General features: G+C 44.8%; 1 protein-coding gene across 2 annotated transcripts in view; it reads right to left on the bottom strand.

Moving 5' to 3' along the window:
- Positions 1 to 23,663, bottom strand: part of TMEM87B (transmembrane protein 87B) — a 53,465-nt gene extending 29,802 nt beyond the window's left edge. The window contains exons 1-10 of one of the 2 annotated variants that reach the window (XM_067007233.1): positions 23,245 to 23,663; positions 19,317 to 19,377; positions 15,665 to 15,756; positions 13,756 to 13,890; positions 12,737 to 12,790; positions 11,259 to 11,349; positions 9,699 to 9,760; positions 9,275 to 9,458; positions 6,070 to 6,169; positions 1,588 to 1,681 (exon numbers count right to left, since the gene is read on the bottom strand). In XM_067007233.1, the coding sequence (XP_066863334.1) occupies positions 1,588 to 1,681; positions 6,070 to 6,169; positions 9,275 to 9,458; positions 9,699 to 9,760; positions 11,259 to 11,349; positions 12,737 to 12,790; positions 13,756 to 13,890; positions 15,665 to 15,756; positions 19,317 to 19,377; positions 23,245 to 23,403 (1,032 nt within the window). In that variant the 5' untranslated portion in view covers positions 23,404 to 23,663. The remainder of the gene's footprint in view (positions 1 to 1,587; positions 1,682 to 6,069; positions 6,170 to 9,274; positions 9,459 to 9,698; positions 9,761 to 11,258; positions 11,350 to 12,736; positions 12,791 to 13,755; positions 13,891 to 15,664; positions 15,757 to 19,316; positions 19,378 to 23,244) is intronic. The other variant, XM_059079095.2, reaches the window with a different exon arrangement.
- Positions 23,664 to 27,590: the final 3,927 nt, after the last annotated feature.

Below are 27,590 nucleotides of genomic sequence, written 5' to 3'. Positions count from 1 at the left end.
GTTATCTGTTTTGGTGTCAGCAAACGTTTGTCATCAACTTGTCCCGTGATAACGTAAAAGTGTATTATAAAGTGGCAAATAAAACACAGCGCATCCCACGCGACTCAGGTCAACCATTTCAATCTCTGCCCTCTCCGCACCAAACCTGCAGCCATGGCTCCTAAAGAAACGGACTCCTCATCATCCCCACGCACGTGAAAGGACAGAAGAAAAGTAAAATAAGGAAAAGGAACTGTGTGGAAGGGTATAAACAAACCATAGGTTGGATGCGTACTCAAGAGCTGACAGAGCATCATATTTAAAACGGTCACATCTAAGATGCGGACTGCGTAAAATTTTAAAGAAATACAATGCAATCTATCTGTGGGATGTTTATCCTTTCCATTTTCTTTCTAGCAAAGATTAGTTTTCTGTGAATTATACATGTAAATGCAAAGTTCTTCATTATTATGTAAAAGTAAAAATAAATGCACCTTTCAAGGAGCAGGTGTATCTAACCCAGAATGCAGATGTGTTAAAGACACCAGAAGAAGAGTGAAGCTTTTAACATTATTGGACAAATGTCCTGCTTTAGGGCTTCCCTGGTGGCGCAGTGGTTGCGAGTCCGCCTGCCGATGCAGGGGACGCGGGTTCGTGCCCCGGTCCAGGAGGATCCCACGTGCTGCGGAGCGGCTGGGCCCGTGAGCCATGGCCGCTGGGCCTGCGCGTCCGGAGCCTGTGCTCCGCAACGGGAGAGGCCACAGCAGTGAGAGGCCCACGTACCGCAAAACAATCCTGCTTTAGGGGTCAGATCAGCCTACATGAAGTAGACGTATGTGGCAATATACAGATTATTCACTCTGTGCACAGTGATCTGATTTAAACATCTAATCCAAAAGACGTTTTGAGTAAAAATTACAAGGTTCTCTGAATCAAGTAAAAATATAATAAGCTTCTTAATCACTCAGTCGTCAGCCATATTAAGGAAAACCGAGAGCTAGAAACGTAGGGGTCTTCACAGATACAAATATTCACTCTTCTCTAGAGTAAAGCATTGTTGCCCATCTTGCTAGAGCCGTTTCTCCCCAGAACACTACCTCCTTCTGGTTCTTTCAAGCGTGGAGTCTGCTGAATCCCCCAAATTCTGAGCCCACAAGAGTCAGGGAAAACTTACAACCAAAGGAGACTTTAAAAAGCGATGACACGTAATATCTGTATGCACACAAGGTAAAATTAACTTTCTCTTCACTTACACGTTTAAACCAAGGGTTAAGGAAGAAATGAGTGTGTTCAGACTGCATAATGATAAAGATGAATGTTCTTCGTAAAGAACAACCACGAACCTTTTTGAGATGGAGCTGATTCCTAGGATGACGTCAGGGGGTGCCTCCATAACCACATCATTTTAAAAAGTGCTCTGTTTAGCCTTATACTTTCATTCAGGACGTATTAAAAAAGGGGAAGAGTCCGCAGGGGGGAAAATAAACTCAAATTGGGCCTTTATCCCAAATTTCCTATCTTTAAAAATTCATCTCAGGAGATAGAAAGTAAAATCATATTTCCCAGCAACAACAACAAAAAGGGCAAGTGGAATGATGTAGTTTTTACCCCAATGACTCTTATCACGCCTTCAGTAGCCGCAAAGATGAAGTAAAGAATCCCCAGTCCGATGACCCGGTGCATGACTGTTCCTAGACGAGGCCTGGAACAAGGAGGAGCAAACAGAAAAAAGAGAAAGAAAAAGCAAGGTAAGTAAAACGTATCTGACTGCAGTAACTGGCCCCATTTCCAACACCAGGGATGTCACTATCCAATCACGTCAGTCCGTTCCTGCGTGGGAGGTACTTTGTTTTAGGAAACAGCGTTGCTTCCTGGGAAGAAGGCAGAAGCAGGCTCAGGGAAATCTGGCCTCCTTCTCTAGGACTTGAGGCTGTACTGATGCCTATGAAGCAACATTTTTGAGGCCAGAGGATCTTGCTGCTGAAATCCAAGCAATATGATGAACATAGCCAGGTACTATGTCTATCGAATGCACGAGAAGAGTGATGAAACCTAGGAAGTGCGTGCCAGCTTCTAAGTGTCACTGGCAGAAATAATCATTTAATTCTTTCACTAACAGAAATTGTAAAGTGTCCTGAGATGTGTCTTGTCAGCGACAATCCACTGATTCTATGACTTGGGCAGGATGTCAGGAGATCGAACCCCACTGCCTTCCTCTCTCAATCCTCCCAGACGACAGTCCAGACAGACTTCAGCTTCCATTCTTCGAATTAAAAAGAAATAAAATAACAGTTTTGATTCTTTGAAAGTATAAATGAGTCGAGAACATGCAAAGATGATGATTTTTGCAATTAGTCATTTGAAAATAGAACTGAAATTTCGAGGATTCCCTGGTGGTCCACTGGTTAGGACGCGGCGCTTTCACTGCCGTGGGCCCAGGTTCAATCGCTGATCAGGGAACTAAGGTCCCTCAGGCCGCACAGCGTGGCCAAAAAAAAAAAAGAACTGAAATTTCATGACACTTGCAAGTCAGAATTTATTGTGAATATGTTTTAACTCAAAAACCCTCTTTTCAGAGTAATTAGAAGAAGAAACTGGTTTTGAAAAAAAAATACTTATGATAGTCATTTAAAAACAAATGTAAGTAAAAACTGAACAACTACCCATAGGTCATAATTCAGACCATTTATCTAATTTAGTTAATCTAAATTCTGGTTCACTATAGCCAGCTTACTGGAATCCTGCAACAGCCCAGAACTGTTACCGTGCTCGCTTTGTAAGGGTTGAACGCAAGTTGACAGTGAAGGGATTCAATCAAAAAGGGCTGAGCCCTCACCCACCAGCTCAATCTTCTATCCCTTTCTCAGCCACCACCCTCTGCACCCTCTGGCACCCGACGTTCATAACTACAGCTGTGTGCTGCCACTGGGACCCAGAGGGTTTTGTGTTCTATATACTGTACTAAGGCCAAAAAACAAAAGAAAGCAAAACAAACGAAGAGAAGGTTTCCTCGCTGCAGTCTTGGTAACTGCACCGGTTCGGAGCTCAGAAGCACACGTGCGTGCATGAGTGCAAGCTCAGTGAGCGCACGCTGTGCGCCGCCCAGCGCACTGGGGCCTCAGGATACAGCAGAACACAATACAGGGAAGTCACACACAAGTGGGGGGAAGAGACAACAAATGCTAAGAAACACATCAAAAGGGATGAGGGGCTAGAGCGGTGGAGGATGGGCACCGATTAGGGTCCCAAAGGGCCATCCGCCCTGGCGGGTGATGGTGAGGCAGAGCACTAAAGGAAACGAGGGAGCAAACCACGCCTGGGATCCGGGGGAGAAGCCGACAAGCAGAGGCCTTTCCCGCACTGTGAGCCAAGTGTCCGCTGTGTTTTAAGGAACAGTGAGAGCAAGAAAACCAGCAGGAGGGAGCGGAGTGTTTGGAAGGAGAGTGGCAGGAGATGAGGTCAGCCATCAGGGAAGCCACGGGATGGAATCTGGGTTTCAATGAGTGAAATGAGCAGAAAGGTAATGAAACTGGAGTTACATTTTAAGAGAATCATCTTGGCTGCTGCTGTGTTTGAAAAGACTGACGGGAGACCAGGGCAGAAGCAGGAAAACCAGTTTGGAGGCTCCTGGAGTGCAGTCTCGGCAGGAGAAGATGGTGCCCTGGACCAGGGTGGTGGCTGTGGGGGGGCGGGATGGGCTCATTCTGGACACGTTCATCAGTCAGAGCCACAGAACCGGATGAGATAGCCTTGGGGATGCCGGTCACTAGGGCAGAGGTCTGGGGCCTGAGCCCAGGGCCCCCCAACACTGGAGCTCGGGAAGACGAGGGGGCTCCAGCACAGGAGACCCCGAAGGAGCCTCCACGACCGGGTGGCTGCGTGGGGGCTGCGGGGGGCCCTGCGATTTGGCAAGGAGAGGTCAAGGTGACCTTGACAGGAGCAAAGTCTCAGTGGAGGAATGGGGCCAAACCTCACAAGGACAGAAAATGAGGGAAGTGGAAGCGGTCAAGTACAGACAATGCATCTGAAAAATGCTGCTGCACACAGGGGAAGAGCAATGAAGGAGAAGCAGAGGAGAGGGCCATCTGGCTTCAAGGGAGGGTTTGCTTCTGAAGATGACAGAAGTTAACAGTGTGCTGATGAGAATGGCCCACCGGAGAGGGAAACTGACGCTATCAGAGAAAACGGGACAGACTGCTGGAACAGCTTCTTGGACAGAGGAGGTAACAGGACCCAGGGCACCAGGGCAGGGCGGGGCTTAACCACACACAGGGATGGTCCACGCCTGACAGGAGCAGAACACGCTGCGTGTGGTCCAGAGGTGGGGAGGATGACAGGGACCTGGCGGCCGCAATTCCCTTCTGATGGCTTCTAATTCCTCAGTGAGGAAAGAGCCAAGATCAGCCACGACGGATGAGGGTAGGGAGGTGTGAGGAGACACGAGGGGTAAATGGTCTCTTCCGCAGGATGAAGAGTCAGAACACAAACGGCAAAGGGGATCGAGAACGGCCCGCAGCACTCAGGGCGCCCTTCGAGTTCAGGGTCATGAAGTGAACTGAGCCAGGCAGTGGGGTGGGGTGTTCATCTCAGGTTGACTCTGCAGCCCCGGCCGAGCCTGTGCAGACGGAGAGCTGGATTTATCAAGGGAGGCTGACAAAGGAAACGGCGGAGGGCCTCAGGGGTGATCACTGCGCCGCCGGACCGTGGGAGGCGGTAGGAGGACACACCAGGGACCAAGAGCGCCTACAGCTGACCCATTAGAGAAAGTAAAGAGGAAACGGGGGAGGGCTTCCCTGGTGGCGCAGTGGTTGAGAGTCCGCCTGCCGATGCAGGAGACACGGGTTCGTGCCCTGGTCCGGGAGGATCCCACATGCCGCGGAGCAACTAAGCCCGTGAGCCACGGCCGCTGAGCCTGTGCGTCCGGAGCCTGTGCTCCGCAACGGGAGAGGCCACAACAGTGAGAGGCCCGCATACCGCAAAAAAAAAAAAAAAAAAAAAAAAAAAAAGAGGAAACGGGGGAGGCTGAAGAGTGGATTGCTTAAATGTGCCACCATGGAGAGGGTGCAGTTATCCACAGTAATAAGTAACAATCAAGTCTAGAAAGTGCCCAGGGGACTCAGTAGTTGAGGGGAGGTGACAGGTAAGAGGGGCAGAGGTGAGGAGGTGAGGCCAGGTTTCTTAAAGGATCCTCAAACGGATACTGAAATCACAGGGAATCCTGACAATGAAGGGCTGAGGAGAAAGACAATAAAAGCAAGTGCTCGGAGCAGTGAGGGATGAGGGGAAACCTGGCAGGTGACAAGGCCTGCAATCAGAAGAGGCAGCTGTGGTCCAGCGTGAGGGCTTGAGTTTCTGGGCATCAGAGGGACTTAAGGAACAGGCACTTCCATGTTCATGCCCAGGGACTCAAAGGTAAGAGGGAGAAAAGATCTGCTTGAGAGGGTCCTGAAAGCGGGTCCTCAGGCGACTACCAGGTCTCAGACAGAAATTCTGCTGAACCTGGTGTGTTTTTTTTCTTTCTTTTTTTTTTTGCGGTACGCGGGCCTCTCACTGCTGTGGCCTCTCCCGTTGCGGAGCACAGACTCCGGACGCGCAGACTCAGTGGCCATGGCTCACGGGCCCAGCCGCTCCGCGGCACGTGGGATCTTCCGGGACCGGGGTACGAACCCGTGTCCTCCGCATCGGCAGGCGGATTCTCAACCACTGCGCCACCAGGGAAGCCCCGAACCTGGTGTTTAATCAGAGCGCTCTCTCTTACAATATCTCACACACAATCATGACCCCTAACTATGCTGTCTAGGAAACAGAAAATGGTCTGAACTTCGAGAATCATTTAAAATTTTCCATTATCCTTATAGTTGATTATTCATCTAACTGTAAAGTTACTGGAATTCAACTTCAGGATCTTTATTTGAGAAAAGAATAAAATAGCCAGTGCATGGAAATCTTTTAAAAACACGTCCTTGCAGGTATTTCCCTCTGGGATTTGTGTTAGGATACTGAGAGGCGTCGGGTTTCACAGGGGTCATGGCGGAGACGGATGGATCACAGGATGGGGATGCGGTGTCTTTTCTGGGCGCCGGTACTTACTTCACAATGCCGTATCCCAAGCTCACGACGATCACCAGGAGGCGAGCCAGCGTCCTCTTAATCGCAGATATCAACTCCGCAAAGATCAGTAAGCCTTGGGCTGAGGGGGACAAAGGAAAATCATTCACTCTGGGTCCATCTGGACGCCTGCCGCCGAGAGTCGAAATGTGTACTGTGTACAGTTACGTCCTGACCTCAGACGAATTAGCCACGTTTAATTTAAAGGTCGTCTAATCCAGGTGATGTTTGAAACCTCAATGAAGGGGATTCTGATCGGCTCTTCTGGGCACAGCTTTCTCACGTCCACTGGAAATCTGTCTCCCCGAGCTCCCCTCTGTTCTTATTCTTTCCCTTGAGGCTACAAAGAATTGTAACCCTTTCCTGTCCTGTATATATCTGAAAACCATAACGCCCTCAAGAAGCTCTCTTTTCTCCAGGTTGCCCTCATCATTTACTCATTCACGCTCCTATCGTGTGGCTATCAGAGTAAAAGACGCACGACGTTGCCTGCCCTCGTGAAGCCTGTACTCTGGTCGGGACAAGTAAATGGACAGAACTCAGCAAGTGCTGGAGGTAACGCTGAATCTCCCAGGATTGTGATGAAAGCGACCTAATCCACATGGGGCAGGAAAATCTTCTCATAGGAAGTGACATCTACACCAGGGTTTGAAGGCTGAGAAGGAGTTAACCGTTTGGAGGAGGGAGAGGGGAAAGCAGAGGAAATGGCACGTGCAAAGGCATGGAGGGAAGCAAAATATGCTGCAAGAAGTGAAAGTTCGGCATTTCTGCAGCAGAGCATGTAACGAGGGAGGTCAAGAAAAGAGGCTGGGGCAGAGGTGGGGCCCAGTCACCTCAGTTTTAGGCCAGGGCATGAGTCAGGGCTTGTTGCTAAGGTCAGTGGGAAGTCAATGATAGTAAACAAGGGAGTGAAAAAAGAACTAGTAAACTACAGCCCATAGGCCAAATCTGGCCCTACATCTGTTTTGTAAATAAAGTTTTATGGGAACACAGCCATGCCCATTTGTTTTCTGTGGCAGCTTACAGGCTCCGATGGCAGTAGTTGAGAAGTTGCAACACAGACTACGTGGCTTGCCAAGCCAGACATACTTACTGTGTAGACTTTGCAGGAAAAGCTTGCTGACCCTTGCAATAAAGTAGACAGCTTAGTTTTATCAAGATTGCTCTACTTAATAGCTTGGAGAGGAATAGACTGTAGGTGAGGAAAACACTCAGGAGTCTATTCCAGAATTTAGCCAAGAGATGATGAGAGTGCTGGCGGTAAAGATGGAGAGGAGAAAGCCATTCAGAAACTAGTTGTGAATCCACCTAATATTCTTGTTTTCAGTTCATGTTTCTCTGCCTTCTCCAGAAGAAACCACAAGAGACCTTGCCCAGTACCTTGAAGAAGTGCAGATATACTAAATTTATTACATTTGCCTAACTGCCAAGCTAGAAGCACAAAACAAAGAAGTCAATTGACACGACCTATTCTTAATGTATCCTTGCTGGGCTAACAATCACTAAATCATCGTTGCTTGATTTTTCCGAAGTCTATCCTTCCAGGACCAACGCTAAGCAAGACAAGCCTGGGGCTTCCCTGGTGGCGCAGTGGTTTAGAGTCCGCCTGCCGATGCAGGGGTCGCGGGTTCGTGCCCCGGTCCGGGAGGATCCCACATGCCGCGGAGCGGCTGGGCCCGTGAGCCGTGGCCGCTGAGCCTGCGCGTCCGGCGCCTGTGCTCCGCAACGGGAGAGGCCACAACAGTGAGAGGCCCGTGTACCGCAAAAAAAAAAAAAAAAAAAAAAAAAAAGACAAGCCTGGGTTACAGAATTTACGCTTGGGAAAATCAGAAACAACATCAGCCCAGGCCCCGTCTGGCGCCTCTCCTTTCCACAGGACTCCTCAAAGACAAGGACAGCAGTCTGGGGTTTCTCTTCCAAGGGCCTTCTGGTGTCATCTCAGAGGGCTTGGAGGCCCTGAGGAAGACAGATGGTCTTTCCTTCTCTTCATGGATCTCAGGCTTTTGCCGCCCCTCACCCAAGTTCACGCCACCCTCTTCTAGACAGAGACCCCCACCACTGGCAGCAAAGGAGCTGACCTGCCTTCTCTGGCATTCAAGAATGCTTTAACCCCCAGTCATATGCAGCAGCTCTATCCTTCCTTCCTTATCTGGTTTAGGGCAGGCACACACACATACACACGCACACACGTCACTAAAACTCCTTAAAGGGTAATAATACCTCTAACATGCCTCCCTGGATGTTTGCCTTTCCTTTATTGTCTTGTATGTGTCTTTTTAAACTTTTTATTTTGGGAAATTACAAACATTCTCCAACACAGAGAAAGCGATATAATGAACTCCCATGTACCCATCCCTCAGCTTCCATAATTATCAGCATTATGCTAAATTTGTCTCATCTGTTTTCCAACTCACCCTCTCTTTTTCCCGGATTATTTTAAAATAAAGAGCAGACACAACTATACCCTTTGGAAATGTGTACCACGATCATTTCTAACTGACCACTCAGAAGCACATTCCTGAGGGCTTTCTCTCCTTCTGAGCTATCTCCCTTTTGAAGGTTCAGCGATGGAATTAATTGTACCTTTACTTCTCTGGCCCTTTTGAACTCTATCTTCTAGAAGTCTGGGGCACCCATCTGAGGATGCCCCACTATATGCCCTGCCTGCTTGCCACACTCCACTGTAAGCTGGGATGGTATCTCCCGTGGTCACGTGAAGTTCTCTGCAAAAAGGTTCTCTGCAGTCACCATCCACGCTAATTTTACTCCCTGTGGCCAAATTTTCTTTTCTTCTTTGGAGGGGAAAGGAGAAGAAAGAGGATGGGGGAAAAAAACCAGAGAAATATGTTAAAAGGATTGGCAGCACCCGATGTCCCCAGTCCAGAACTTCGTGTTGTTGAAAGCCAGTCACGGGTAGCTGAACCTTAGGGAACAGGAATTTTCTTTTCCCCAGGAAGGAAGGAAGGGAAAGTCAGCAAGAAGAAAACAGAAAATGAAGACAACACACATGCTAGCCTGGATCAGAGCCCTACTCTGATATTCTCTTCTTGGCTTCCCCCCTCTTCATCTATATGGTTGTTCCCAAACCATTGTATGAAGGTGGGGCGGGGAGTCCCCGACAGCTCTGCTCACAAATGCTGGCAGACTCTTGGGTCATACCATATTCATGGACACAGTCACCACTTACTTGATAACCCAGTGCTGTTGATGTTTTGGTATTCAGCATAAAAAACTGCTTTTTCAAGCATTCCCAGGAAAATAACAGCTGCAATCCAGAACTGGATTCTTAATATATCTTTCCAATAGCAGGCAGACCACATCAGCCAGAGTATGCCATATAAAATATAAACGATACACATCACCATGTAGAACTGTGGGAGGAGAAGCAATTTTAGTCAGATAAAGCCTTTTGATCATTTGAAAACTAATATTTCTACATTCAAGTTTGCAATCCTTTGTTTTCCAGTCACCATGGAACCAGAAATAGAGGGTATGTCAAAGTGTTAGCTACTAAGGAATTACCACCACTGAGCTCTTAAAATGTTTAAATGTTCCAATTAGGATACAAAACTCATTTTTTAAAAAAGGAGAAAATGATGAGAGATACTCACAATCATCAGAGGCCAATCTGATGCAGAGATATATCCATGAGGCCCCATCATAGAAAGAGAAACTGGTGAAGGCAGGGTGGGGATAAAGAAATTAAGGCGTTAAAATTAACAACCAGTTTTCCTTAAGTTTTTCAATGTAAGCTCATTTTAAGACTCCAAGGATACAAACCAAGTTAACAAATGCTGAATTTTTACCTTTGATTATGTAACTGTATGAAGATATCTTTACGTATTTGCATACACGCTCTTGTAAAGTGTGGGCCAAGTCAGATCTTACGCAGACAGCAAAGTACTCCTCGTCTGAGGTTGGCCCTGGCTGAGTCCCTGACCTAGCTGAACAGTGCAAGGCTTGCAAGGCTTAGCAACTGCGCCAGTTACTAACCAGCAGAAGCTTAAAGCTGCCTGCTGGTGTCAGAGGAAAAGACGCCACACCCGGGAAGGAAGGGCGCACAGGCTGGGGAGCAGGATGGCAGCAAGGCCCCTGCTCCCTGTGTGGCACGGTCTGGGCCCCTTACAGCACTTCCGGGAGGAAGGCCTGCTTCACACTCTCCAGAGCAGCCCCTCCACCAGCTTCCCCGTGGAAGACCAGCTCTGGGCCTCCTCTGCGGCCATGCCTGACTCACCTCACTGCCTTCTCCCTCCTCTCTGGACTGGGTGCCCCTCAGAGACAGAGCCTGGTTTCACTTCTCTGTCCCAGTGGGTGAATCAGAGCAGTTTGCAAATCCCCAGGACCCTCACATGCTGCTTGGCTACCGTCAGCCCAGCAGATACCCAGTCTAGAAAATGACCGCTAAAGCAATTCCAGGACCCATGGAAGCATTCGCTCCCTTGAAAACCGCTTAGTGTGAGCACGCTCTCACGCTGGGCACCAGGAACTACGGTTTCACGAGGCAAAGAGCCTTAAGGGCAGGCAGGGGAGCTCACAGACCACAGAAGCCACAGTTGCCAGACATGCTACTTCTACTCCTAGGCTACAAACAGATTCTTTTTTCTTAAACTTTTTAAAGAACAAAAATTTTAAACCCCTGATGATGGCCATTTTCAAGAAACAGAATATAATCCACTTCAAGTACAATTAAGGTGTCACCTACCTATTTCTACATGTTAAAAAAATTTTTTTTTAATCTGGAAGGATGGAGAATTTTGTATCCCTCTATGAAGTTTAAAACTTTTTAAATTAATCTTTTTTAAAATTCACCCTTTTATTTATTTTTTTCTTGGCCACGCTGTACGGCTTGTGGGATCCTAGTTCCCCGACCAGGGATTGAACCCTGGCCATCAGCAGCCGAAGCAGAGTCCCAACCACTGGACCGCCAGGGAACTCCCCAAATTTATCTTAAATTAATTTAGAATTTCCATTCTGTTAAAAAAATAAATATTAGAGTTAAGATAAGCATAAAGTTCTAAGTACCCCAAATAAACAGATTATGCATTTTTGTGATTAACAGAAAATCATTTTTGAATAATGTGTTTTAACAGAGAATGTAGATTTGGGTCAATGACAAAAACACAGAATACAGTAAAAGCAGACAATAAAACATGCATACTATTTAACTATACCATTCAAATTCCAGCTTGCATCTGTTTTTTCTGTTTTAATAGAAATAATAAAGATATGAAACCCATCTCTCTGTGTTTTGGCTATAACATCCTGAAACAGAAAAAAAAAATCCTTCATGTTATTTTTAAAAATTGCTATATAAGATATAGGTAAACGACTGTCCACCACATTTTAAAACAACTTTTAAGAATTGAATTGGGTTACTTTAAAAAAAACACACACACAGATAAAAGGAATGGAGGGCTATGGAAGGATAGCGGGTAGTGGAAGGATTTCCTCCATTTGTTTTTTCTTTTTAAACCACCATCCTCCCAGACCCAAAGGGATGGAGGAGGAAAAAAGCCTTTTCCACTTGCCAATGTTTTCTACTTTTTATATTTCTACAGGTTTTCCCCCTAATGTTACCATTCTATGTGTAATACTACCTTTCGAATAGTTTTTCTAATATCCTAGTATAATCAAGCATTCATTCATTCATTTATTTATTTTTACTTTTTGGCCACGCCCTGCAGCATGCGGAATCTTAGTTTCCTGACCAGGGATTGAACCCGCACCACCTGCATTGGAAGCACGGAGTCTTAACCACTGGACCGCCAGGGACGTCCCAAGCGTTCAGTTTTTAAATGTGTGGTTTTTTTTCATTGAACTGGGGGAGAAAGACGTCAGATATGACTCAGATTCGGTGTCTAGGCTAAAGGACTTAAATTCCTTAAGGCACTCTGTGGCTAGCAGTCCCACTGAGGCCTCAAACTGCCCGCTGGGGCTGCCTGTGAACCCTGCAGTGCCCCCATGTAGCTGGAGCAAACTTTTCACCCTCCTCCTTCCTGAGTATTTCCTACCCTTCCCTCTCATTTCCTGCTCCCCCACCTGTGAGAGTTTGTGCAAAGCAAAGAGTTGGTCCAGCCACTGCAGAGTGAATGCCCTTCCACTATCAGACTACTCTGTAAGAAGGTTGGAGAAAACAGTATAAAAGCAGAAGAGTCCCAGTCTAAAGGCAAACATCAGGCTCTTCTAAATCCACTTTCAGTCCCTACACTGAACTCCTTGTAACCGTCTCAACCTCTCGGTCTTCTGACTTTGAACTTCCCCAAATTCCAAACTTCCCCTCCCCCTCGTGCTACATCATGGTTTCTATTTCTTTACTTCCTTAATGACGACACAGATCGGCCCACTGCTGGGCCGTCTCAGGTATTTGGCAGTGGAATTTTATTTTTTTAAATAAAGAAAGACTACATAGAAGTTACCATTAAATCACACCTTTAAGGAGATTTTTAAACAAAGACAGAACCAAGTATGTACAAAATTCACACAGACATATGTAAGGAAATATACTGTTTTAAATAATGTTCCTTTTTTCTTTCCTAATTCTACTAAGCCTACTTTAGATCACTCTCTGAGTATCTGTCCATCAAGACATTCTGCTCAGTCTTACTCTACCTTGTATGTATTTGATTTAAAGGCAAATAAAATGACTTACTGCTGACCCTTCCAGGTTTGAAACATTTCCAGTATTTGTTATTAGTTCTTTATTCTGGAAAACATAAAATAAAATAATTTCATTTTACATTGTTGCATTTCCATAAGGAAAAATAGTTTTAACAATTTAAAAAAAATGTGTTCTGCAAAAAGTAAAGATGAAAGCTGAACACCAGGGAAAAAATCTCACTGTATCCCAAACATGCGTAACAAAATCCTACTTCTGAAAAATTACTTCCTTAATCAGGGCAGTGGTTACCGTTGGCAGGGAGGGTAGTAGGAACTCAAAGGGAGTTCGAGGTGCTCAAATGTCCTGTTCTTGATTGGGATTCACACGGGTGGGTTCAGGTTGTGAAAATTCTTCAAGCCCTACACTTCTGATATGCAAGCTTTGCCGTAAATTTATGTATATTTATTATAACTTGACACAAATTGTTAAAACAGCCCTTGAACATTTTTATTAAAGACATTTTCATTTCAGAATTTACAGGACAAAAAATCAGTTAAAATGACCCACGGCCTCACTACCCAGAGGTGACTGCTGTTAACATTTTAGAATCCAGTCTTCTAGGCTAGGAGGAGAAAGTGCACAAAGGAGAGCGTTCAAGTGTGTTAAATGCTGGTGAGTCAAGTACACTGACAGACCTTCAGCAGGAGTGACAGACCTAGGGATCTAATGACACGGAGGTCACTGGTGACCTTGACTAGCGCTGTTCTGATGGGATGATGGGGGCAAAGCCCTGACTGGGGTGAGGAGAAGAGAGACGAGGGATGGAATGACAGCAGATCATGAAAGGATGATAACAGGATCCTCTTTCAAGGATGCTGCTGCAAAAGGCACAAAGAAATGGAATAATGGTTCCACTTGTTATGTACTGCCACACTCACAAAAGAACTAACCCTAAAAATTGACAAATTAAGCATCTTCCTCTATCAAAATACTGATAAAACAGAAGTTGATACTTGCATTCAATGGGAGAAACATAAATTCTATTTCAACATGGCAAGACAGGTACTCACATTCAATGAGGGAAACACCTGTAAATCACTGTTGCAATCTAAGTTTTCATTTTTTGTTGCCCAACATTCGCTGTTCTTGAAATAATGACCACAGAAGTCTTCAGTGACACTAAGTTCATGTTTTTGTGACAGCTCCTATGCAAAGTAACATTCTATGTCATAATTTAGTTCCACTTAATATCTAAATAATACCAAGAAGTTATTCGGCTTGGAACACTTGAAACAGGCAGTAGAACAAAATACCAAAATGAAAAAGTTTTGAATATAATTTTCAGTACAATTGAGGTAATCATAACATTTTAGCCATTCTGATGTGCTCAGATACAGTAATACATAATATAAGCATCCTCTTACAGTAACCAAAGTGATTAAGATGTTACTACAAGGAAATGGTTCACAGAGAAATACAGAATACTTTGTCCTGGGGCTACTTCCATTTTACTCCAGGTACAAAAGATTTTACAGAGAAAGAAAGCATTTAATTACAAGGAAAGATAAACCAAACACTTAGTAACATAAAGCAAAGATGGCAAACCCAAGTGAGTGCAGGGGGAACACTCATTTACACATCAACTAACAATGAGGCTCCTAGATGGATGAATAAAACCACGCTCCTAATGGTAACTCCCAGGCATGAAGAAAAGGTTAAGAGGCTTCCATTGGCCAAATATGGGACAATTTGACAGTAATAGATTATAATCCACCCAACAAAGTTAAAATCAATGAGTCCATATTGATACTTGATTGACTGACTGACCGACAGATGAGAGAGAGGAAAAGAGTGCATCCTCATAGTTGAATGCTAATAAATGTAGAAGAAAACATGGAATTAGAAAATCATTGTTTAGCAATCATCACAGTGGTAACTGTGCTTTGCTTCAGGCAAGAATCAAAGAATGTTAAAACAAGGACTGATGAAAAAACAGGATTATTTACACATAAATTCAGAAATATTTCTTCACAAAGTATTGTTAACAACAAGGAGAAAAGTAGTAGCTTTACGGTGGAGAAGCCTGGCAGAAACTTCCTTAACTGATCAAAGTTAACATCACCAAAAATGGGACAAAACAGTATATTTTCTGGTATGCCTGCCAAAAATATAATCTGAATTTAATCACGAGGAAATGTGAGAAATATCCAAATTGAGGGACATTTTGTAAAAATAAATGGCTTGTACACCTCAAATATATCAATGTCATGTCGTGAACCACCATCAACACCTCCACCCCCACCCCCAAAAAAACCTGAAGGAATACAAGGTGATCCTGGATTGGATCCTGTACCAGAAAAAGAAAAGAAAAAAGCTGCTAAAAAGGATGTTGTTGGGACACTGGCAAAGTTTGAATATGGTTTATTAGCTATTATATCAATTAGCATTGTATCACTGTTAAATTTAGTAAATCTGATCACTGTACTGTGTAATCTAAGGGAATATCTTTGTTCTTAGGAAATACACACTGACCTAACCCGGTCTTTTTCCCCCTCTCACACTCTCCCCCTCCTTTTCCCTCCTCACCTCTTTCTGAGGTCTACTTATACTCACTAAATCTACTCATACTCACTGAAGTTCTAGGTTCCCTCTCACTAATTTTTTGAATGGAGTGAAACCTTTACATTTCTTCTTTAAATTGAGTTGGTTTCCATTTGTGTGTGACCCACCCTTATCAATGGTTTCCACAACTCTGACTTCAATATTTACTAACATTTTTCATAAGATACAAGGAAACTAAAAGATCTGTATTCTCAGAAAGCATATACTTTGACATAATTAAGGCATTTATTGCCTAAGTCCCAACATCTGTGGCACTTCTCTCTTTCTGGCCTCTTCACTTGATAAGCTAATAAATCTTTAAACTCTTAATTTTTCCTTCATAGCTTTAGACACATTTAAAATTTGTGTTTTACTTACTTCCAGCTCAGAATATTCATTGTGACAGGTATGATGCTCCAAAAGCCACACTATGGTGAACTTCACAGGCCCAGGGCAACGGAATGACTTAACTGTTTAGAGAAAGAAAGTCTCATTTTACAACAATAATATATCTACTTTAATATAAACTTAAGGTTTCAAGAATGCAATTTAAAATAGACTACTTTAGGGCTTCCCTGGTGGCACAGAGGTTGAGAATCCGCCTGCCGATGCAGGGGACACGGGTTCGAGCCCTGGTCCGGGAAGATCCCACATGCCGCGGAGCAACTAAGCCCGTGCGCCACAACTACTGAGCCCACGTGCCACAACTACTGAAGCCCGCGCACCTAGAGCCTGTGCTCCACAACAAGAGAAGCCACGGCAATAAGAAGCCCACACACCGCAACAAAGAGTAGCCCCTGCTCGCCGCAACTAGAGAAAGCCTGCGGGCAGCAATGAAGACCCGACGCAGCCAAAAAAAAAAAAAAAAAAAAAATGTTCCTTTAAAAAATAAATAAATAAAATAGACAACTTTAAGGAAACAATGAGTAAAGTATTACCTAATTTCTCCAAAAAGTCACTGCAAAATGAGACCAATAAATTCCTTAAATTAAATTATTACGGTTAACCAAGGCTGAGGCTGGTAGAGTTTCTGGGGCAGAGTACCCAAGAGGTGGGAACTATACAGAGAAAGGGTCAATGAAATCTGCATACAGATCCTTGGTCTCTGGCTGCATAAACAGCCTGTCCATGCATAGGGACAAGCTGAAAAATTCTCAGAGTTCACATGGGGATGGGAACTAGTCAGAGTCTGCACTAGCCAGAGCGGAAAGGCCTCATTAAACACACCCAGCGTTTGGGAGAGACGCAGAAGAGTCACACCTTAGAAATGGCGCTAAGTTAGTTCTAGAGTAAAGGCTACTCCTGATCCATCCTAAAAGAAATTTAAAAGAAAATTGGAAAGGATCGAACTGACCCCAAAGAAACTTAACCGTCTGCCAGAACAAAGTTGTTCACGGAATACAACATTCTAGTACTCGAGAATGCAAACTTCACGATATCCGCCATCCAAACAAAAACACTAGATATACAAAGCGGGAAAAGTTGACTCATAATCATGACATGAATCAGTCAATTTGACAACGATGTGCACTGTTTGTTCTATGTGTCTATCGCAGTTTCACAGTGTTAGGATTACCGTAGCTTCAGGTTAAGTTCTGAAATCAGAGAGTAAAAGCCCTCCCACTTTGTTCTTTTCTAAAATTGTTTTGGCTATTCTAGGTCCTCTCTATTTGCATATAAGTTTCAGAAACAGCTAGCCAGTTTCTATATGAGTCTGCCTGGATTTTGATTGGGATTAACTGAATTTATAGGTCAATCTGGGGAGAATTGCCAGTATAATGTTAAGTTATAGATTTATCATAGATGCCCTTTTATCAGGTTGAGGACATTTCCTTCTATTTCTAGTTTTCTGAGTTTCCATCATGGATAGGGGTTGATTTTTTTCAAATGCTTTTTTGTATATATTGAGATGGTTAGATGATGTATTTCTTTTATTGTTAATATGGTGAATTACACGGAGAGATTTTCACCAGTGGCTCCACATGACAGCATCTTGAACGGAGTAGCTAAGAGGGGTCACCTTAGCTTTCCTTAAGGAAAGCAAGGCATCTGATCCACCAAACAGCATGGACACATACCCAAGGGACCAATGCTTAACTTTGTAGGCACTAAAATTTGGCTCTGGGACTTCCCTAGTAGCGCAGTGGTTAAGACCCGCCTGCCAATGCAGGGGACACGGTTCTGAGCCCTGGTCTGGGAAGATCCCACATGCCGTGGAGCAACTAAGCCCGTGCGCCACAACTACGGAGCCTGTACTCTAGAGCCCGCACGCCACAACTACTGAGCCCATGCGCCACAATTACGGAAGCCCGCGCGCCTAGAGCCCGTGCTCCACAACAAGAGAAGCCACCGCAATGAGAAGCCCGCGCACCGCAACGAAGAGTAGCCCCTGCTCACCACAACTAGAGAAAGCCCGCGCGCAGCAAAGAAGACCCAATGCAGCCATAAATAAATAAATTTATTTTTTAAAAAAGTCATTCCTAACAAATACTTTAAAAAAATAATAAAAATAAAATAAAATTTGGCTCTGTGAGAACTCAGAGACTCAGTTTCATCTTTCACACCACGGATGGAGATGTGTAAAACAGAATGCCCAATTACTCAAACAGTAGCTATAAAGTAGATGTATAATGATCAACTAACTCTCTTTCTTCAGCACACCCTCCTGGTTGTCCATTGTGAAGAGAAGGCTGCTTGGTGAATATGGCAGCAGAACAAGGAGGCTCAGGTGGGCACTTCATCCACTCCCGCCAGCCACCATGTTAAGCTACGGTCATCGTTACAGAAAGACCTCTCTCCCATCAGTGCTGGGACACTGCCAGCTCTTACCTGACTAAACCCTCCTTTTTTTTTTTTTACGCTTTTGTTCCTAACTCCCTTCTGCTGTCTCATTTTCTTTCTTTAGATATGTTAACACTAAATTGTGGTCTACTTTTAGGCTGATCTCAGACATTACATATTGATTTAAAAAAAAATCAAATTCTGTGTTTCAGTGGTCCATATAACTTTATTCCCTCATGTAATTTTTTTGTCTGCACCAGCGTTTTAAATCTTGTCTAGACAGTGAGACATGAATTTATTAAAGCATTGGGAGGTCAAAATTTTTTCCTTACCCACCTTGGGCTTCAATTTCCTCTTACCAAGCTCTTACCACCACTGATGATCTGTATCACGAGGCTGCTTTGAACCGCCTTTGCTTTCTAGCTGATGGCTGACCTACTTCCATCAGCAAAGACCACACATGGCACAATTCTCCAACAAACGTTCAGACGATGGTGTGAGAGATAAAAGGGCCACGGCTGTGGGTCCCACGAAGCCAATTTGCTCTACCCAACAAAAAACTACTCCTTACCCCAAACTTTCACTCTGGCAACCAAATGACCTAGTCAAGTTACTGGAAACACCTAGAGGGGTTAGCGCACAGTAAATATGATCCAATGTAAACTCATTAAAAATATTGCAAACCTCAAGATTTATGACTTGGTAGTCATGACACACCAGTATTTACACAGACAACACAGTCCCTGGCAAGTATTTTCACTTTCATAAGCTCTAAAATCCTAATTGTTAGTGTCTCATAATTTTTATTTCATACTGTGATCATGTGTATATTTAGAAAATTTTCAGAAGCACAAAGGTTTCATCACAATCATGGCATATAACCATAAAAAGAATTTACTGAATTTTAAAAAGGTTTCAGAGTCAAATTTCTGAGGTCAAATACTTTTTTGCTGAAGACTACTTTATTAAGTTTTAACTATAATTTTTAAAGAATGATAAAGAATGACTCACATTACATTTTCTGAGACAGGATCAGAAAAAATCATTCTTGAAAATAACTATGACCCGATTGGAACAAAAGAAACCCTTAAAATGTTAGGATCACTTAAAAACATTTGCCTAGTTTAAAATATATACTATTACAATGTGTTAGGTTAGTTTACATTAAATTAATGCATTAGTTTATATTACACGTTGCTCATTTATAATTTATTGTTATTTTACTGTTATATTAGTTTATTATACTTACCAGAAAACTTGATCTCAGTAGAGTTAAACATAGTTTTCCTAAATATCAAAGGTCCTGATTTCTATAATGAAAAACAAAGAAATACAGAAAGCTCTTGTTAAAAAAATTTCTCTCTACTGTTTAAGAGTATAGTTTTATACTGGAAAATACATAGTTCTAATCCTTTAACTCCTATGCCTGGAGTGATTATTTTTTAAAAACGTAAATCTGGGACCTCCCTGGCAGTCCAGTGGTTAAGACTCCATGCTTCCACTGCAGGGGGCACAGGTTCATTCCCTGGTCGGGGAACTAAGATCCCAACATGCCCCGTGGCTCTGCCAAAAAAAAAAAAGGCATTAAAAAAGTAAATCTGATCACATTACTCACTGGCTTAGAACCCTGTCATCTACTCCCTGCAATGGATGTGAGACTCCAGAAGGCTCCTGGGGCCACACACGGCGGGTGAGTGAGCCTGCCACTGTACCATACCTGTCTGTGCATCTGCAGCTGCTCTCGTGGCATCAACATAAATGCACTTCTGATAAAACAACTGACCCTCTCCCTAAGTTATGGTTTACCGCTGTCTCTTTACAAGAGACCAAATCTCACTGCGCTCACAGGGCCCCCGCATAACCAAGGCCTGCCCACCTCTCTTGCACCTTTCTCTCAGGTCCTCAAAAACATGATACTCCTTCCTGCCCTCAGGACCTTAGGAGTCAACCTGAAACTTACTTGAAATCCCCTTCCTGTCGCTCTCTCCATCTACTTATTTCCTTCTTACCCCCCTGAAAGCCCAGTTCAAATATCCCCTTCCTCAGGGTGTCTTCCACTGGGGCCCACACCAGGCCAGGCCCTCCCTTCCATCGTCTGTAAGACCCATTCCTCACAACCCGTACCACAACCAAAATGAAATCTTACACTAGTTAGTTATTTAATGTCTGCCCTCACCAAGAAAAAAAATCCTGTGAGAAGGGATTACGATAAACGAACATGTGGTTAGGAATTAAAGAAAAACACTGATAGGACAATCAGCTCTTTCTTGATAACCTCTTCTCCCTTCTCAACAGTTTCAACATCAATAAAACCCCGGGCCCAGACCCCTCCTCTGAGCTGCACATCCACATACCCAATCACCTAAAGGTCATGTCCACTGGGAAGTCCAATAGACAGTCCACACTCACCTGCCCTAAACCAGACACCCCACCCTCCACTCCTCAGCAGCTCTTCCTGCCTGGGCTGTCTACCGTGGTTGTAGGCAATGCCACCCCGGGTCATGGCTCCTTCCAGGCCCTCACCTCCGTCACCCCATCTCCATGGCATGCCTACTTTATCTCACAGGCACTTCCCAGATTTAGCTCTTTCTCTCCATTCCAGCCGCCACTGCCCTAATTCAGGCCTACGCTTCTGCAATAACTGGTATCTCTGCCTCCAGATCGGAGCCTGTAAGTCATCCTTTGATAGCAGCCACAGTGGTTAGCTGGTATGTCTAAAACCCTTCAATGGCTCTTCCTCCTTCACACTCCAAAGCTGCTAGTGGTGACCAGGGTGGGGCTAATCCAACCTATAAATGGGGTGTGTTGGGCCCACAAGGGGCCTTTAAACATTTTTTTTTGGAATTAGTTGACATAATAAAAATATGGTATCTGACTTCACTTTAAAAAAAGACAAGGAGACCTGGCAATTCTATGCCCAGACCGCCCTGTAGAATCCGGCAGCTGCCCTCTTCAGCAGGGGCATGTCACCTGCAGTTCACTGCATTCCTCACCAGTCCCTCCAGTCCCGAACCCAGCTCACTGATATGACTTGCCTCAGTCCCCACAGGTCCTTGAGTTTGAGAACCCTTAAGGCCAAGCTCAGGCATGGAAGGAAGACTTATGGTGGCCTAAGTCCCCCCTAACACGCCTGCCTTCAGTCAGCAGAAACACTTAAGAGTTTCTACACCTGCTCTGCTGCCCTCCTTCTTTGCCAAGGTAGCATCTACTCATTTTTTCAGACCCAGCCAGGCACCAACTCCAGAAAGTGGGATGAGGTGACTCCTTCAGCACTCCAGCAATATCCCAAGAATGCCACCATGTATGTAATTACTACCCGCGAATCTGCTGTCGCTACCACTGTGTGAGCTTCTTGAGAGAGGGGGCTGTCTAAAATTCATCCTTGCAACAGCAATGGCCAGTGTAGTGCATGGCACATGGCAGGCACTCAAACTGTTGACCTTTACAATCAAAAGAACCATTTCTTGGGACGTCCCTGGTGGTCCAGTGGCTAACGCTTTGTGCTCCCACTGCAGGGTCCCCGGGTTCAATCCCCCGTCAGGGAACTAGATCCCTCATGCCACAACTAAGAGTCTCATGCCGCAACTAAAGATCCCGCATGCTGCAACTAAGACCAGCACAGTCAAATAAATAAATATTTTTTTTAAAAAAGAACCATTTCTCGATAGATTTGCAGAACAAATGAAAGAAAACTCCACTTTCCTTTCCTGTTCTGAAGAACAAGTTTTGACAACTTGAAATGGGAAAAAAAAAAAAAAAATCAGCCTGCTCTTTGCAAAGAGCTTTATGGATTGCTACTGTCCTGAATCACACAGGACTAAAGATTACGTGGGACCCAAAGGTAATTTTTTTCTTCCTCATGCAGGAAGCAAAGTCATTCTCTCCCCACGGCCTTTGGAATCTCACCATCCAAAGTATACTTGGCAAAGATTTTTATAGATATGGTCAAGCAGTCTGTATGCAGCCGATTCACTTCCAACTTTTTCGGGCTTAGTTTATGCTGTCTACTCACTACAGAAGCAGCATCAAACGGCAAGTGTGGTTCTCTTGAGTTTTGCTTTTTACTGTTCAGAGAAATTTAATGATGAAGATACGCAGGCTCTATCACTGGCGCACAAAATAGGGCACCAACCCAGAAGAATCCTGGAAGAAATGGTTGCACTGGGTCTTAAAGATTCAGAAAGATATGTACTCTCCTTCCTTTATGCAGCTTTTGTGTTATAGGAAGGATTTGTAGCCTCTGGTACTTTCTCTTTCCAGTTGAGGAAATCAAAAGATAAGTTTTGCCTTTAGAATTGGGACATTGTTTCCATACATGTGGAAAATACTCATCTCAAACGGAGCTGGATAAATCCTCTGAATCTAGAAAAGCAGGAGATAAGGCCTCTTCGATTTCCTGTCCCTCTTCAGCAAATCTTTCCAAAATTCTACCTCTGCATTCCTCCCACATCATCTCATGTAACTACTGGATGCCAAGTTCTCAAATGTCCTGCCCTGGAAAGGAAGAGTTTCCACGCACTCATGCCTCCTGACTAGCCTTGCAAACATCCCTTAATTACACATCCTGCCCCCGCCCCCCGCCCGCACACACTCCCCGAGCTGTGTGTGTCAGGAACCCACGAAGAGGGAAAGAGGGGTGGGGTGTCTATTGCATGTTCCCTTCTCATTTAAAGAAAGAAAAGAAAAAAAAAAAAGGCACATGCGCTTTCTAAATTTATGCGGAAACTGAAGCCCTGGAAAATCCACCCTGTGGCCACACTGGTGTGGCCCTGTGGCTGCATCCGGGCACGAGGAGAGGTAAAATCCAAAGATGCCGCTAGGAGTGCCGAGGGGTTCAGGGCTCAGGTCTGAATAAACGAGGACCTGATCTAGCCGGAGCAGGTCGGAGCAGAGCGAGGGGCCAGGACTTCGGGAATGGTGATCCTCATGAACAGGGTTCAGAAGGGATAGCAATCCCCCAGCACACAAGCTTAACGGGTCCTCTCCACAGCCCAGGTCGGGCCGGAGGAGGGGGCGCTCCCCGCGCCGAGCAGACAAAGAGCCCAGAGAAAGTATCAGGGGACCCGGGGCAGGCCCGGCCAGATCAACAAGCCCGGGACCGGCTCCTGGAGCCAAGAGCTCAGGGAGGACCTGCGGGCCCGGGCAGCACCTCGCCTGGGTCCCGACACTCCACTTACGTCATTGATCGTCGCTGCCCAGAGCCCGAGCTCAGGGACGGCGCCCACAGCCGCCGGGCCCCAGCACAGGAGGCAGAGGGCGACTCGCAGCAGCGGGCGCCTGGCGGGAAGGCGGCCTCGGGATGAGAGCCAGACCCCGGCCCACTTGGTGGCGGCCATCTTGACGCGGAAGCCGCACCTGGCGCTCCGTGGCGCCCGCCACGCCCCAGACTCGCACCTGGTGCAGCTCCGCCCCGGGCGGGTTCGGGTCCGGGAAGTGTGGCTGGGGCATGGAGGCGGGGCTCAGGGCCGGCCCGGGCGCGGAGCTAGAGGTGGGGTCAGAGAGTGGAAAGGAAAGGAGACGGGCGAGAGGGAGGGGTCCGAGCATAAAGGCGGGGTCAGGCAGGGAGGGGAGCCGGGAGAGGAGGCGAGGGGCGGGGCTCAGAGTTGGGCGGGAGTGTGGAGGCGGGGCCAGGAGGGTGTGGAGGAGATGGGCGGGGCTCAGAGTCAGGTTGGGGGGGAGGAGGCGGGGCCGGAGGGGAGGCGGGGCCGGAGGGGAGGCGGGGTTCTAAATCAGGTCCGAGCTGGAAGCGGCTTCAGCCCGAGGCGGGAAGCTGAGGTCCCAGAATTCGCGTGGCTCTGGTCGGATGCTTAGTAGGAAACATAGGATGGTGCTACTAGCTAAAGTTTTTCTCTGTGTATTTCGGTTTCTTGAATCCTCTGCATCTGTCCCCCAACCTCCTCAGCTCAGGGGAAACAAATTGGTCTCTAAATTCACGGTAAGTACCTGGAAAGTGCTTTGAGGTCCAGTCCGTTGAACCCAAGGCATTGTATTGTGAGTATAATGTCGGTAGGATGGTTAATGATTTTTAGAACAAATAAAGTTGCCTGGGTATTTAAAGCTCAGAGGGGCAGAGCTTGGGTCTGTCTTAACTGTGTACTTCGCCAGGCATTTTTGACTGTGAAACCTGAGTAAATGTCTTGCTGTCAAAGAGGACTACAGTAGTTTATTATTAAATGTAAATGTAAATAATGTCCAGAGGGAGAATACAATCCTAGTTTAACATTGTCATTAACGTAAAATAGGATCGATTTATAGTCAAGAGGATCGGGCCTTATCAGTCATTTTAGTCACTTATTTAGACAGTAATTATTGAGAGCCTAATGTGTAATAAAGGCGGCACATGCATTCCATACGTGCCTTTCCCAGCAAGCAGTTGTGATCATTTCTATGGGGGTGGAAATAATAGACTACACCAAGGCCTGGAGGAACAGAAAGACCTACCAGACGACTAGTTATTGGTGTGAGATGGACAGTGGCAAGACTGCGAATATTTAAACAGTAGCAGAACATCCAGGTCCTCCTAAGCACCTTAGTCTAAGACAACAGAGGGGCAATGATGGTTTTTAAGCAAGGAAGATGAAGTGACCAGATTATTTTGGTTAATCTCAGTCATATGAAAACTGTGTTAAGGAGGGCAATGAGATGATCAGTTAAGAATATTTCAATACTTTGTATGACCAGTTAAGAATAAATTACAGTAATTCAGAGATGGTGGCCTCAACCACAGAAGCTTCCATTAGAATAGAGATTTGGATGGATTCCAGAAATGTGGGAGATGGAGATTTTAAATTTAAAAACCTTGGTGATTGATTAGATATTGGAGCTTAGGAAGGAGAGGAGTTGAGGCTGGAACCAGGGCATCTGGCTGGAACAAATGAGGTGTGTAACATCTGGAAGAGGAGAAAAGTTAGGAGATCCAGGACCAGATGGCTTCACAAAGGGGTAATTTATTTAGGTAACTGTACATTGGGGAAAGAGGGATACCCAAACAATTCAAGGAGTGTTGGACACAGAGTCTGAGTTGGTATGGGCTCCCTATTAGAATAAGAGGCATAAGGGGCCAGGTAATAAATAGAGTCTGGGCCCATAGTTGGATCCACTGGGTCCACAGACCCACATGGTGGTAATTATCCTGGTTCCAGATGGTATAATTGGAATATACATAATGAGTAGCTGAAATGACCTTACGCTGGTCCTTGGTGTCTAGCATAAGAGCTGTCTTAATGGGGAAGTCCAAGTAGAAGCCTCTGAATCTGCCCCACTAGCCAAACCATATTGTCTCCTGGGGGGAATGGCAAAAGTTAGTGCTACCTTTAAAAGATGCAGTGTTGGTGGCCACCATCACATCTCCATTTAATGCCTCTTCCATTGTAGGTGCTCCAGTTAGAACAATATTATTTACGAAGGACACTTTGTGTCCTTTTCCGTTGATCCACTCACATCCCTCTATCCCAGATTTCTTTGTCCCAAGTCTTCTGATCTTTTTCCTCCCAGATTGCTGACCAGCTGGCTCAGCCATTAACCACTGCGCATAAATCCATGTATGTTTCAACTTCAGACAACTTCCCTTTCCGCAAAAAGTGAATAAACAGATGCATTGCCTAAAGCTCTGTCCCTGTGCCCCACCCTGCGGACACTGGAAGGATTTCTTCCTCACTTTTGTCTTCCAAGGCCACCCCTGAGTAAGACTAGAGTGCAGTTGCTATCATTTTTCAACTTGCCCCTACATATGGAGCTGATCCATCTACGTACTAAGCTCAGGCTTTTAACCTCTCTATCAGCTGGTCATAAATAGGATCTTCCATGCAGCCCTGGGTGTGAACTGAGGGAGAAGCACTTTTGCAACTTTGCTTGATGTCAATGAGAGTAGATAAACAACATCTATTAACTACAAAGCCCTTGATGACAGAGAAATGATTGAAAAAGTTTTCTGAATTGGAAGAATTATTATTGTTAAAGTGCCCATTCCCCCAAAAGTGATCTACAGTTTCAGTGCAATCCCTATCAAAATTCCATTTTTTCACAGAAACAGAAAAATCCTAAAATTTGTATGGAAACACAAGAGACCCTCAAATAGCCAATGCAATCTTGAGAAAGAAGAACAAAGCTGGAGGCATCACACTTCCTGATTTTAAACTATATCACATACAAAGGTACTTATTTACAAAACAGAAAAAGACTTACAGATATTGAAAACAAACTTACGGTTACCAAAGGGGAAACGTGGGGAGAGGGATAAATCAGGAGCTTGGGATTAACATACACACACTACTATATATAAGATAGATAACCAATGAGGACCTACTGTATAGCACAGGGAACTCTACTCACTAGTTTGTGATAACCTATATGAGAAAAGAATCTGAAAAAGAATGAATATATGTATATGTATAACTGAATCACTTTGCTGTACACCTGAAACTAATACAACATTGTCACTCAACTATACTCCAATAAAATTTTCAAAAACTATATTACAAAGCTACAGTAAAAAAATCCCCAACAACACCCCCCCCCAAAAAAAACCCAGTATGCTATTGGCATAAAACAGACACATAGATCAATGGAACAGAATAGAGACCCTGGAAATAAACCACAAAGTCTCCAAGGATATACAATGGGGAAAAGACAGTCTCTTCAATAAGTGGTACTGGGAAAACTGGATATCTATATGCAAAATAATGGATCCTATCTAACAACATACACAAAAATCAATGCTAAATGGATTAAAGACTTGGTCATAAAGCTGAAACCATAAACTCCTAGATGAAAATGAAGGAGCTAAGTTCCTTTACATTAGTCTTGGCAACGATTTTTTGGATTTAGGACCAAAAGCAAAAATTAATAGTGGGACTACATCACACTAAATCTTCTGCACAGGAAAGGAAACTATCAACAAAATGAAAAGCAACCTATAGAATGGAACTACTTGCAAACCACACATCCAATAAGGAGTTAATATCCAAAATATACAAGAACTCGTACAACTCAATAGCAAAACAACCAACAACAAATAGCCCAATTTTAAAAATGGGGAAAATACCTGAATAGACATTTCTCCAAAGAAGACACACAGATAGCCAACGGGCACATGAAAAACGCTGAACATAACTAATCATCAGGGAAATGAAAGTTAAAACCACAATGAGGGGCTTCCCTGGTGGCACTGTGGTTAAGAATCCGCCTGTCAATACAGGGGACATGGGTTTGAGCCCTGGTCTGGGAAGATCCCACATGCTGCGGAGCAACTAAGCCTGTGCACCACAACTATTGAACTTGCGCTCTAGAGCCCACGAGCCACAACTACTGAGCCAGTGTGCCACAACTACTGAAGCCTGTGCGCCTAGAGCCCGTGCTCTGCAACCAGAGAAGCCACCGCAATGAGAAGCCCGCGCAACACAACTAGAGAAAGCCCGTGCATAGCAATGAAGACCCAACACAATCAAAGATAAATAAAACTTTTAAAAAATCACAATGAGATATCACCTCACATCTATTGAGATGTCTATTATCAGTAATAAAT

Source organism: Kogia breviceps, chromosome 11 (assembly GCF_026419965.1).
Source record: "Kogia breviceps isolate mKogBre1 chromosome 11, mKogBre1 haplotype 1, whole genome shotgun sequence".
Lineage (NCBI taxonomy): Eukaryota > Metazoa > Chordata > Mammalia > Artiodactyla > Physeteridae > Kogia > Kogia breviceps.
The sequence above is the reverse complement of the archived record's forward strand: the minus strand, read 5'-3'. Positions and strand labels throughout refer to the sequence as shown.